Below are 13716 nucleotides of genomic sequence, written 5' to 3' on the forward strand. Positions count from 1 at the left end.
TATTAATCCCCAATGAGGAAATTCTTTCTTTTGATGACCCACGCTACTAAAGGAGGAAGTACAGAAAAGCGGTTGGCTTCCCAGAATACTTTCTGTCAAGCAAGTCCCGTGAGACAAAAGCCCAGTGTTCGAGCTACCTGTTTCTTTTTGCCAAAACTGACAGGTGTGGGAGTTAAGGCTTGTGAATGTGTAGCTGCATTCAGTAAGCTAAATTGACGATGAAGTATTTAATGTTCTTGTTTCTGCAAATAAAATGCAGAATTGACTTCTGTGCTGAGTCACATCCTGGCTCAGAGTTCACTGACTGTTTTTGTCTTCACTGCCTGGACAAGCTCTCTCCATCTGCTCAGTGTTTGTTCATCATTAGGTGGAAATCAATTGGAAAATTGACGCTGGGCTCCAAAAGTATTTTGAATTAATGGCCAATGTGGGATGACATGACCAGGTGTTTGGTTTTCATTGTGAATGCCTCTAAACATCCCCCAGTGTGCAAAACCTGTAGCTAAACAAAAATACTGTTTGTGACTGGAAGACTAAAGGGGTACATTTGGCATGAAGGACGCTGCTGTATTTTCTGTGCCTTGATTCAAATAAGCTGATCATTAAGTAAAATATGAGGTTTATGTGAAGTCACAGGACAAAATAAGTGTGTGCAGTGTTTTTAGTATGCAGGTAAGAAATACCTTTGGTGTTCTATACAAATGTTCATACACCCAAGTGTAATGTGTTGATTTGCTCTGCAGCTACAACCTAGAGAGTGGCATCTGGAACACAGTTCCCATCAATAGTGGCCCAGTGCCAAGATACGGCCACTCACTTGCTGCCTACCAGGTAAACACACACAGATATGCCTCAACCTTTCTCGGTACAAGGAATTTAGAAAGCCACAGCTGTTAGTAGGAGGGAGGGAGAATTAGGTTGGTGGGGGGAGCAATAAAAGGGTGCTCACATAAAAAGGAAACCACAACTGTCGCTTTCAAAGGGAAATTGCTTCAGTGCTAACCAATGTCATCATCTTTGAATAACACAAAGCTGAGAGATATGTTTTCCTTCTCATGACTATAAATCCATGATTACTAGAAAAAAGACTATTTATATCTACAATATTCCCCTTTTTAAAATAAGCAAGCTTTGTGGCTCTAGAAACTGAACAGTAAATACATGAAGGCTTGTTTGAAAAGGAACATTTTATATAAATATGTTTTTGACACACTTCAGCCTTTTCTTTCACTTTTATTACGGCATGCATCAACTTCTCCGCTTGCTTGTCTAAACATACTAAACAAATCCCTCCTCTTCTTTTCAGGATGATATCTACATGTTTGGTGGGAAACTAGAGGCCGGCTGGGGAAATGTGACAGACGAGCTGTGGGTGTTCAACGTACCCAGTCGGGTGTGGCAGCGTAGAAACCCTGTGGTTGGCCCACCGGCCCAGGCTCAGATTTACGCGGTGGAGGGTCACTCAGCCCACTGCGTCCTGCTAGACGGAGGCGAGGCCATTATGCTAGTCATTTTTGGCTACTCCCCCGTCTACAGCTATGTCAGCAACATTCAGGAGTACAATCTGAGTGAGTTTCAGCTTTAAGAGCTGACATCGTGGCATGTTAGATTTTAGACCTTTTGTTTTTTCAGGCAAAGGAAAGTTTTTGATTAGTGGCCCTGATTTGTTCAGTGTTTGAAAGTACCAAGCATTTCAGGAGGCTTTAATTGGCAGTAATGTGCATATCCTCTTCAAATAATTCAATTTCAAAGCCACATCAGTCAAACTGAGATATGTAGTGGTTTCAAATAGTGATAAGTGAACTGTGATAACTAATTATAATTTAGAGTGCTTTGAAGAAATGGTTTTCCTTCACAACTGGATTCTAAGATATATTGTGATATCTTTTTGTTGTTGTCAGTAAGATGTAAAAGTTAAATTGGAAAAAAAAAAACCTACAACAACAACCTAGAAATCAGATTAAGTGCACACAACAGTCGATGTTTGAAGGGTGAAGAGTTCAGCAGTCTCCAGATGATTATGGAAAAAATACTTTTTTGTTTTCTTCTGTACTAAATGCTTCCTGTGTATGTGTCCATGTCAGGGTCCAACACGTGGTTGGTGCCTGAGACCAAAGGGGCCGTTCCTCAGGGAGGTTACGGCCACAGCAGCACATACGACACTGCCAGCGGCAGTGTGTATGTTCATGGAGGCTATAAGGCTCTGCCTGCCAACAAATACGGCCTTGTAGATGACCTCTATCGCTATGACGTTAACACCCGGACATGGTAAATCAACATGACACAGGCTGCCTTCTTTATTCATTATGCATTCATGTCTGTGTATATGACACGGTGTGTTACATGTTTTTGTGTTACACTTGCCCTTGTCATGCACATGTTCCAGGTTCATTCTGAGAGAGAGCGGCTTTCCACGGTACCTGCACTCGGCTGCGCTCCTCAGCGGCACGCTGCTCATCTTTGGTGGCAACACACACAATGACACGTCACTCAGCAACGGGGCCAAGTGTTTCTCTGCTGACTTCCTCGCATATGACATTGGTAGGACTTTCAACATTATGCCACAGTTTGGTTGGTGACCTGGTTTTATTAGCAATCTGAATAATGTTTTTGATTATGTCATCCCAATTATTGTTTGTCAAAAAAACACACTATTTTATACATAATACTACTTCCATAGTTAAAGTCAAGTATTTTTGGAGTGCTTTGGGTGTTACACCTAATATGATATCGAGAGTTATAATTAAATAAGGTGATTTGGAGAATTATTAGCTAATGTGTAAATACATGTGTTTGATAAAGCTACCATATTATTCTTCAGTTTGTCCTCACTCGTTAATCATTAATTTTATTCTTAACAAAACCAAAAGTTCTAAAAGGAATCACACTGAAAAACATCACTAAGTATATTACTTGACACAGTTGTGACATAACAAAAACTAAATTTAGATTTGTCTTCTTGGTTAACCAAAAAAAAAAAACATGTAAGCACACAGACAAACCAAATGCTCCCTTACACATGGTCTCATGTTTTCCTCAGCTTGTGATGAGTGGAGGCTCTTGCCTAAACCAGACCTGCACCGGGATGTCAACCGCTTCGGTCACTCTGCCGTGGTCAGCAATGGGTGAGTCTCTCTAATGGACTAAAACAAAGGGACAGATGCTTCATATAATGAAATCAGCGATCTTTTGTCTTCCCGCTGTGTTTTAGTTTTTGTGCAAAGTGATGACACTTTTATGTTGCTGATACAAAAAAAATTCGAAGTAATTTTTACCATTAGAACAATCAAATACAATTTTTTTTTTTAGCTTAAAAAAGCATCTGATGCCAACTTATTTAGCCTTTTTTTTTTTTACACATTAATTGCCTCACAATATATATTTTGTATACTTAAATTACAGTACTTTTGCATAGTATTAATTCACTAACTAGCCTCAGCAGTGGTGCATCTGTAATATGTCAGGGCATCAAAATCAATCAAATGTTTTTAGAAATGTAATTGCATTTATCTTGTGGCCAACATCACTTCAGTGTTTGCTGCTTTTTCATTATTATTACTTTGCTTCACTTATATTAAGTTAATTAATTATATTAGATATTAGAAAATGTGTCTTTATTTTCTTCCTTATTGTTTACACTCTCATGTTTTCATTACCAGGTCCATGTATGTGTTTGGGGGCTTCTCCGGCATGCTGCTCAACGATGTGCTTGTTTACCGACCCCCGAGCTGCCAGGCCTTCTTGGCAGAGGAGGGGTGTACGAAGGCCGGGCCAGGGGTCCGCTGCATCTGGAGCAGAGGCCGCTGTCTCCCCTGGGAACCCAGCATGGCTAATGGAAGCCTCAATTCTGCCACATTCTGCCCCCCTAAAGCTGGTGAGAAAGACATCCAAACCTTTTTTGCATACTTGTCAGAGGTTTCATTTCTGGTTGATTCCTCCTTTCCAAATCTGCCAAAGAATGACACGTGGTACCTTTTATGCAGAAATATTACATTCCTGCCTATCTGCTCCTCCACACTACTCTGCAAACTGGAACTATTCCTCAGGAACTATTTATGTCTACCTCTTATGTATTCCAGAAAGTGTGGACCAGTTTCACACATGTACACTAATTCCTGCCCTCTGTTGTCCCTTCTTCTTATATATTTTCAGTCACAGTGGACGAGCGGTGCTACCGGTTCTCAGACTGTGCCAGCTGTACTGCCAACACTAACGGGTGCCAGTGGTGTGACGACAAGAAGTGCATCTCTGCCTCCAGCAACTGTACCTCTGTGAGTGTTCCAACAGGGGGCGTCAGAGTGCTTCTGTTCTTGTGTTCAGCTCACACAGAAACATCACAAGCCATGAAATCGAGTGCTAATTCAGGGTTTAACTTGGTGATTACGGTGCCACTGTTTAGGAAGAGTACAAACTGTTCTTCTAGTTTAATTGTGGTACAAACAGGACTGTGTTTTAGAGGTGGAAGGTATTTATTGCCATGAGTTTTCTCCACAGTTCAAAACCTTTTAAAAGCTTGTATAACCATCCTCTTGTCCTTTCTGTTCTCTCCTCTATCACTCTAGAATGTAAAAAACTTCACCCTGTGTCCGGTGCGGAACGAGCAGGTGTGCAGCAAGCTTGCCAACTGCAAGAGCTGCTCGCTGAATCTCAACTGTCAGTGGGACCAGAATCAGTCAGAGTGCCACGCTGTGCCTGGTGAGATAGATGTTGGATCCCCGTGCACTTTTCCATACACACAAACAGACTTTATCTTACTGAAGGATTCAGTCCTCACACGTGCTTGAGGAGAGGGTCAGGTATTCAGTATGTTCCAGTCAAGGATTTGGAGATTGTGGGACTTCAAAAGATAAATGTACTGTTTTTTTTTCTTTTCTTTGTTGCTGTCTCTAGCACTTCAATCAGGATTTGTACGTTGAACATTTTATTGCACATCTGATTCAAACATAGCCTCTGGTATTTGCAGAGATGTCATCCTGATGTTGTTTATCAGGTCTGGCAGTATATTTAGTTTGTGCCTCACCCTCCACCACCCATTTCAACATGTTGACTGTGGCTGAATCTGAAGAATTGGCACAGTCTCTTTATCCGTAATGTTCCGTTATGAAGTCTTGTCGCCTAAGGGCTTGTTACAGCATTGGGAGCTGCAAATCGCGTGTGTGTGTTTCTGATGCCCGATGATCCGCACGCGCTTGCACACACATACAACTAGATGAGCACCCACCATATTTTTTATGAAAAGTAGTTATTAACAGGCAATTTCGACTCCAAAAATCTCTTCATCTCTCTAAGGCAAATAAGTGCTGATAACACTCTGTGACATCCACACACACACACACATTAAGTCCTAAATCTTTAGTCCCCTGTGGTTTTGAAAGAAAGCAGACTTCCTGCAATCTGCTTTCATAGCTATGTTGTCTAGTTTGGCACCCCTTGTTGAGCAGTATTTGACTGTTTTTCTGATTTAAAGTGGATATAATTGATATTTTTTTTATAGCAACGTATCAAATGATAATGTGAAAGGGTCTGGTCGTAGTAACGAACCTACAGAGAATTATCATCTACATCTGCAGCGCTTCTCAGCTATAGAGAGCTTTGAGTTTCAGCTCACTCTCATAGCATTGTTTTCACCTGCAGCAGTCAACTGTTGTGACGGAAAGAACTTAAGAAATCCTCTGTATACTCCTCTTAAGATAATGCATTTCTGACACAAATTTTCACAAATTTTGAGGGAATCTTGTCAAAGTAGTTTCACATGTAAAGGCTAGAGGAGAATATATACTCACACATCTTTTCATCATGCTCCAGCCCAGCAATGCAGTGAGGGATGGAGCCAGGTGGGAGAGGCCTGCCTTAGGATCAACTCTAGCCGTGAGAGTTATGACAACGCCCAACACTACTGCAAGAACCTCAACGGAAACATTGCCTCACTCACCACCTCCAAACAAGTGGACTTTGTGCTTCAGGAGCTAAAGAAGCTACAGCAACAAGACAAGGTAAACCTACATTACTAAATAAATTAAGTTTAATTGAATTAAATAAGTATTGACAATACATTGTTTAGTCATGGCTGCAGTAAATTCTGTATACCAGATATTTAATGTATCCTGGAAGGTTGGGTGGTATGCAGCTTACAGCTGTTAAGGTTACCGCTATTAAGCTGACATAAGAGAACAGGGAGTGGTTATCTGTGAGTGGAGCCTGTCAGTAACTGATGAGTTATGCATTCAGAGATGATTTTCTCCTGATCAGTTTTGTATCTCTGTGCTGCTGTTTTCTGTCTGATTGCGGCCCTCCTTTGAACTGGTGGAATTTTTGTCTTTCAACCATTTTTCATCAAATTGTTTTCCACTTGGCACAAATTTTCCCGTTTGTTTTTTAGTATGACGCAGTCACAAGTAGACAACAATGCTAGGCCTTACTTTCTGCAGAAACTGCACGTGATGAATCAGACTGTGATAATCACACTTCACTTAGTTTTGTTTTGCCTTGATTGAAATGTTTTATCCTTTTGTAGCACACTCACAATTTCTTCTTTCCGCTTTATATAACAAACCAGGGCTCCATGACTCACCGTCTGTAGGAAACATAATAAGCACTTATAGCATGTAAGACATCGACTGCTGAGTCTGGTTTGCTTATAGTTTTTACTTTGGTCAGAGTAACTTCCAGATTCCTTTTCCTTTATATTGTGCATATTTTAAACTTTCTAATCCATACTTAATAAGCAGAATTATGTCAGCCGATTAACAGAAATCTGTGATGCAGATTCAAAATGTGTGTGTCAAATTTTCACACCTACAAGGCTTGAAATTATTTAGTCCAGTTTAGCCAGCAATACAGTTAAGAACAGCTATTACAATATGAAGCGTAAATGATGATTTGTGTATTGTCCTAACAACATCATAATTCAAGCCTCTTCATCTTTAATGGAAATGATTAAATGCGCTTTTGGGCAAACGTTTGCCTTCTCCTCTCGCCACAGCCACACACCCCCCTCGCACTGAAACAAAAATGTGGAGCCTACTGATGATTTTAGTTTGGTCATGCTTGTTGTATTCATAAGGATATCATTTGTTGTCAGTCTGCTTGCATGAAACTCGCCTGTTTGTTCCATTCGCAACCTTGACATGCCATTTCCCGTCATTTCCCCATTACATTACAAGTTGAATCCTGAAGGCAAATAAGTAATCATATCTGTGAAATTATTTTCAGTAGACTTTTAATGGCATTCTCGGTTCCCAGGTGTAAATGTAGTAGCCATTCATTTCTTAAATGGCACGATGGAGCAGAAAGGGAGGAACAGTTTTATCTCACATTTGAGTACCCAGTGGCTTTTCAGGCCTTTGTAAGCCTTTTGCCGTGTCTCCACAGCGGCTGTCACCCTGGGTGGGCCTGAGGAAAATCAACGTGTCATACTGGGGTTGGGAGGACATGTCCCCCTTCACCAACAGCAGCCTGCGTTGGCTGCCTGGCGAGCCCAGTGACTCTGGCTTCTGTGCCTACCTGGAGGAGCCTCAGGTGTCAGGACTTAGGGCCAATCCATGCACTGCCACTGCCCACGGCCTCATCTGTGAAAAAGCCACAGGTGAGAGACGCACACACTCATGCTTATACTACGGGAATATTCTGCTTTTAAGAGACTCATTGTCATTTCCTTCTGTTTTGCCCCTATTCTGTCCAGGAAACCCCAATCAGAGTACCCGTCCATCCTGTAAGAAGCCTTGCTCACTGCACACCAACTGCGCCAACTGCACCAGCCAGGCCATGGAGTGCATGTGGTGCGGCAGTGCGCAGCGCTGTGTCGACTCGACTGCTTATGTCATCTCTTTTCCCTATGGCCAGTGTCTGGAGTGGCAGACTGGAGATTGTGTGGGTAAGTGTCTTTTACTGAACTTAATCTAGATGAGGCTTCTCTTGGAGTGTAGAGTCTGGCATTAAGGTTGCCGGCAAATAAGCTTTCCCAGATTGGCTTCGGTAAGCAGTCAATATTCATCACTGAGAGAAAGGAGGTTAAGGGAGGAAAACGGCTTAAAGTGGAAGTGTTTGTGTCAGTGGGAAAATGGTATTAGTTTCCTGTGATTGGCTTTGGAAGCTGTTTTTAGTTTGTAATGGCCAATTACTCTCGCATATATGCGCCCCAACTGTTAGATTTCCCTGTTGACCGTACTGCAGAGGTACCATTATCTTACTTTAAGTGTTTTAAAGACACTTACGTACCAGGGAACATTTTCAGAGATGCCCACAAATAACTTCACTCTATGAAGAGAGCATAATGGGTGCACGTACTGTATAGTAATGTGAATGTTATTATTGTAGTTTTGGACTAGAATTAACTCACCCCCATCTCATTGCTTCCATTTTGTTAGCAAAGCCACCATATCATTAATAGTAATAAATAACAAAAATTGAATACAATGTTTTTAGAGGTTTAACAAATGTGCACCCACTCATTGAAATACTTTTGACAAAGCACTTTAGGGGATAACAAGATAATGTAAATAACTTAATTAATAACTTCTTTATTCTTTATAAAACACCAATTACAAACAATTCCCACAGCAGTGAAGAAAACAACAACCAATGAGGGTTGGATAGATTGGGTAATAGGCTAAGATTCAAACGTGGAACAATAAAACACATTTGCTTCATTATCATGTCACAGGTGATGAATGAATTCTACCTGTAGTTGTGTCAGATCATAAAAACATCTCAGATCAGTTTAGTAATACATTTAGGGAGCTGAAGGGTACAGTCTCAAATTCATTTGTGTCAGCTGGTGTTAGGTTACCCAGAGACGTTTCTGTACACTGTGGATGTTTGTCTTGAGGAATTTGTCCCTTTTTGGCGTGAAGGACACAGAAGGGTATCCTATAAATTCTGTCTTTATTTTCAGCTCTTTCTGTTTGTTCTGCTCCTTCACATTCACTCTCAAAGTTTCAATCACCACTTAAGTATTAAATTATCTCACCTACTTTATTCCTTTCCTCCTCATTTTCAGTGCATAGAGAGGCATGCTTTATGCTGAGTACACTGCATAAATGCACTTAAAACCATAGACCTGGGATAAAATATTCTGTAGTGTCATTGCCTGCAGGGGGACTTTGAAAAGGTTGACTGGGTCGTATTTGTTGCTCTCAGTAGAGAATTGTCTAATTTTGCAGATCTGAGGTTGGACAAGTAGTTATTATTTGTGAGTTGGTGGTAGTTTGTTGCTTTGCTGTGGGGAAGAACTTTATATATGGCCTTCAACAGCTTTGTTCTAGTGAATTCTACGAATAAGTAATCCAAAATGCCTCTTCACCTTCTGTGTAGCCATATCTTACCAGATCAAACAGTCGAACATTTCAACATCACATCGGTGCTATGAACGCACTGTCTATCTGTTTCATCAAGATGGGCCAGAAAAAGCGATTCCCCTCAAGCTACACTTAGTTCAGAAAGAATTTTAAACATGCAAGGTCGAGTTGACTTTCCCTTTTTCCTCATAGCATTTTCCTCGGCCCTTGATTTGATCTTTTATATTAGGCCTGGCCTGCATGTCCCCTAGTTCTTGCAGTTGTGATGTGTAGACTTGTACTGGGTGTACAGTAGGTGAGTAGCTGAAACAATTAGTTGAGTTAATCATTTTTCAAGCACAAATGACAAAAACTAACAAGCAATTGACAATTTGAATATGTTACCTTGGGCTCTGAGAATTTATGATTTTTTTGGTCATTTTACAGAAGAAAAAGATGAATAAGTTAATTGAGAAAATAATTTGGAGATTTAACTGATGATGAAAATAGTCATTCGTTGCAACCCTAGCCTAGAAACAGTTGTTAACATGAGGGCAGCCCCTTGCTTTTTGTTTATTTATTGTGTTTTTATAGCAAGTTAAGCCATTAGCAAGTACTGGAAAATAATCATTCTGTATCTCTGCAATCACAGTATTTACACACAGTATGCTTTGGTCTTTAAAAATAGATTTCATCATATTTTAAGGGGCCCTGGCCTGACTGCGAACTCTGTGTAGAAACAGTAATCTCTCAGACACAGAAGTGGTGAGGTTTTCATTTTGAACAATTCATCGTTGTAGTCTCTGCGAAATCCAGTAACAACACTGTGCAAGCCTGCAGACAGAGATTTAAGTAAATGTAAGTGCAGGATACTTTAAACAAAGTGAATATACATCAAACTGATCATATAAAATCTGATTACAGGAACATTACAGGTTATATTTGCTTGGCTGGTGAAAACGACACTGGAAGAAGCATAACCTGCTTTGCTGTACAGCCATAATCACCATCCAATGTATATAACCGCTCCAGGCATCAGATTTAATTGTTTACATTCACCCATATCGACTATCTGTCAAAATCCAATGCGAAATACAGTATGTGGACTTTTTTTTTTTATCAGAATCAGAAATACTTTAATAATCCCAGGGGGAAATTACTTTTATGGAGGATTTTGTATTTCAACATGCTTTTGTGTTGTGGCAAGACACAAATGTTCATCCAGCTGCTTCTTTTCCCCCAATGTTATGTTCTTGAGAAATCTGCCACTTACGTCCTGTCGTCAAAACACACTTAAATGGCCTTACTTTGTACTGATTGCCCTTGCGTTGTCATGGTTTCACATCCATTAGTAGAATAGCTGGAGATTTGTTTGACATAAACTGAGGTAAAAGCACTCAATGTTTGTCTCCTTAAAATAGTAGTGGCATTCCCCCCCAACAAATGTCTGTCTGGCAGGCAAGAGTGGCGACGCTGAAACTTGTCAAGCAATTTAGTGCCCTAAAAGTTCGTCCCCCAACTGACAAAACGGCATTGCTCCCTTGGGTTTTGTTTAGAGCGAGGCACCACTTCACACATCACTTTTAAGCCTTCCATTGAACTCTGCTCAAATCACAAACTTTTCTGCTGGCTCTGGTTCGCTGACACATTTTCGGTTTCATTCCACGGCTTTTTCCCCTCTCGATCAACTGTCTAATGCTCAACACTTGGTTTTCATCTGATCTCAAATCTGCTCAATGACAGCTCACTAGTTAACCAGGTTGTGTTTCATTAAGGCGAACCAATCTGTAGTTCGCCCTAGATTCTACGAAATTCATGAAATCCAACAAAATAAAATCTTGAAAGCAACATCTTTTTATTTTATAAGATTTTATTTGCTGCAGCATTGGGCCTTGTTTTTTAGTGCTTTGTAGTTGCTTACATTTTGCATGCTGCTGTTTGTTTCAAGGTGACTACAGGCAAATAAATGTTCAAATGAAAAGACGTGTGAAAAACTGTGACTAACACAGGAATACAAAGTAGTTAAGGTAGAGTTTGACTTTAAATCATTTTGAAATGCAGCAAAGGCAACGGTAATGGCAACGTTCCAATATGATATTGGTAAGAAATACAACAGTCTCTCACCTTGCTTTTCTACTTTTTAGCCCAGAACTGTTCAGGCCTGCGGACATGTTCCCAATGCTTGGAGCAGCCTGAGTGCGGCTGGTGCGGAGATCCCAGCAGCACGGGGAAGGGCCTCTGCATGGAGGGCTCCTACAGGGGGCCGATGAAGAGACCGGCAAAGCAGGGCCTGCAGGGCCAGTCCCTGGACATGAGCCTGGAACCGGGCAGCTGCCCCAAAGACAAGGGCTACGAGTGGGCCTTCATTCACTGCCCTGGTAAGGGATCTACTTCCTGTCTGTCTTACTGAAATTACAGATCATGTCGGGAGAGCTCGTCTTGAGAGGTTGTTATTACCTATCGACTTTCAAGTGTTAAGTTTAAAAATATGTTCTTATTGAGGATTTGTGTTACAGATTTCCTATGCAACCAATCTCTCCCTGCTGACTCTATGCAACCTTATGCTAGTTTGCCATTTAATGCTTTCATCAAGCCCCAGTCCATACAATCACATCATGTAAGATGATAATATACTCAGTGCTACAGTAGTTGTAATTCGAGAATGTGAGGCGTGCTCAGTGGCTCAGTGGTATCCGTAATGTGTACAAACCGTTAAGAAATCTGAAGTCACGTGTTTTGGTGGTGCTATTAAGGTTTAAACCCGTTTGTTTTACATTAATTGTAGAGAATGAACTGATGCAAAAAGACCAGGGTAGGAGTGCATTTCTGAAGTGCATTTTCCAAGCACTCAACTGTAGTGACTGCCCTACTATTATGCAAATTTCTGTGGTAGAGGTGAAATGGTATAACTAACTTTAAAGGTGGAATTAATTGTAACATTTCATACTCAGTGTGGCTGGAAAATCAACACAGCCAACTTTAATTTGCCTGTCAATCATTTGATTTCCATCAAATGTCAGTTTTTTTATTTTCAATAAGACGCATAGATGTAGGTTCATTTTCAAAATTGCAGCCATTAAAAATATTTTAAAAGGCGAGTGTATGATGAAATAATAAGAAATCTGACATGGCAGACACAAGAACCAATAGTAACAACCCTAAGGTGTAAGTTGTGTTGGGCTGGTGTCAAATCCTAGTTGTTTATTAGCTACAGGGAGGATGATCAAAATTAGACACAAATTATTCAAAAATGACTCATATGTGACTGCAGACGGGGGGAGATTGTGACTGCAAGCATGTTAGTAGAAATTAAATCTTCTTGTCCTAAATCATTAAAAATGAATATTCTTGTTAATTCCACCTTGCTCTCTGCCCCCCAATAAGGATATAGTACCTGTTGTAACCATGAGTTTTGCTTAGTTGAGCTTAATGTGACTTATTTCCAAAATATCTATCTGAAGGGAAGCTGCAGGAAGTTAAAGCAGTGAAACTGACTGTAATCCTGCTGTTGCACGAATCCTTAACCTCGCTGTTCTCTCTCACAGCATGCCAGTGTAACGGCCACAGCACGTGTGTGAACAGCAGCGTGTGCGAACAGTGCCGTAACCTCACCACCGGCCCTCACTGCCAGACCTGCATGCCCGGTTACCATGGAGACCCGACCAATGGCGGCAAATGCCAGGGTGAGTGCCGCAATCGCCACAGAAATAAGTTATTCTGCACGCGTAACACTTAATGGATTTACTTGTTATCATTTCGGTGAAGCGGCCGACTGATGTAGATTAACCCTCTTTAATCTTTTCTCAATCATCTGCATACATTTAATTTCAGTTAACAGCAGATCTACATTAAGTTTAAACAAATACAACACAAATTACCTTCTCTATTAATTTGGACTAGACCTGCTGTGTGTAAATGATAATTAAAATTTTCGAGGAATATAATCTACTTATTGAATTTTAATTAGTATGTTGCGTGCTCAACATATATTAATACAGCATCATATCCAACAGAGGGCACTATTGTTTATTGATTAGAATTGGTGACAAGTTGCCCGTCCTGTTTGATTAATGGGAATTTTACTCTACGTGTTGTTTTCATAAAGTGTTGAGAGAAAAACACCTAAAGGCAAAATAGACATCTGGTCTCTGTTGATTTGTTTTTGCTGTGACAATGCAGTTTTATAACCACTACATACAGTGTCAAGATTAACGGTGTTTTCCTGGCATTAGAGTGTAGAGCAGATGTGGTACACTGGGAACTGCAGGTGAAGCTGAAGGTCAAATACTGACTTGTACTGTACTTGTATTACTGTGATTTTCCACACCTTAAAACCATGCTTTGTTGAAAATAGACATACCTCATGTATCTTGATTGAAGGTATACCCACAGAGAGACATGATGCATACAGGACTATTAGGACATGATATGAATTCCAACA

General features: G+C 40.6%; 1 protein-coding gene across 1 annotated transcript in view; it reads left to right on the plus strand.

The window, feature by feature from the left end:
• The window catches only part of atrnl1b (attractin-like 1b), a 62663-nt gene that overhangs the window by 7579 nt on the left and 41368 nt on the right, over positions 1 to 13716 (plus strand). The window contains exons 7-19 of the mRNA XM_035663519.1: positions 744 to 831; positions 1307 to 1568; positions 2085 to 2268; positions 2387 to 2541; positions 3041 to 3125; positions 3660 to 3874; positions 4153 to 4271; positions 4563 to 4695; positions 5806 to 5993; positions 7372 to 7585; positions 7682 to 7873; positions 11420 to 11653; positions 12821 to 12958. Coding sequence (XP_035519412.1) covers positions 744 to 831; positions 1307 to 1568; positions 2085 to 2268; positions 2387 to 2541; positions 3041 to 3125; positions 3660 to 3874; positions 4153 to 4271; positions 4563 to 4695; positions 5806 to 5993; positions 7372 to 7585; positions 7682 to 7873; positions 11420 to 11653; positions 12821 to 12958 — 2207 coding nt within the window. The remainder of the gene's footprint in view (positions 1 to 743; positions 832 to 1306; positions 1569 to 2084; positions 2269 to 2386; positions 2542 to 3040; positions 3126 to 3659; positions 3875 to 4152; positions 4272 to 4562; positions 4696 to 5805; positions 5994 to 7371; positions 7586 to 7681; positions 7874 to 11419; positions 11654 to 12820; positions 12959 to 13716) is intronic.

The sequence above is a fragment of the Morone saxatilis genome, unplaced genomic scaffold (assembly GCF_004916995.1).
Source record: "Morone saxatilis isolate NCDOM2014 unplaced genomic scaffold, NCSU_SB_2.0 Contig1, whole genome shotgun sequence".
Lineage (NCBI taxonomy): Eukaryota > Metazoa > Chordata > Actinopteri > Moronidae > Morone > Morone saxatilis.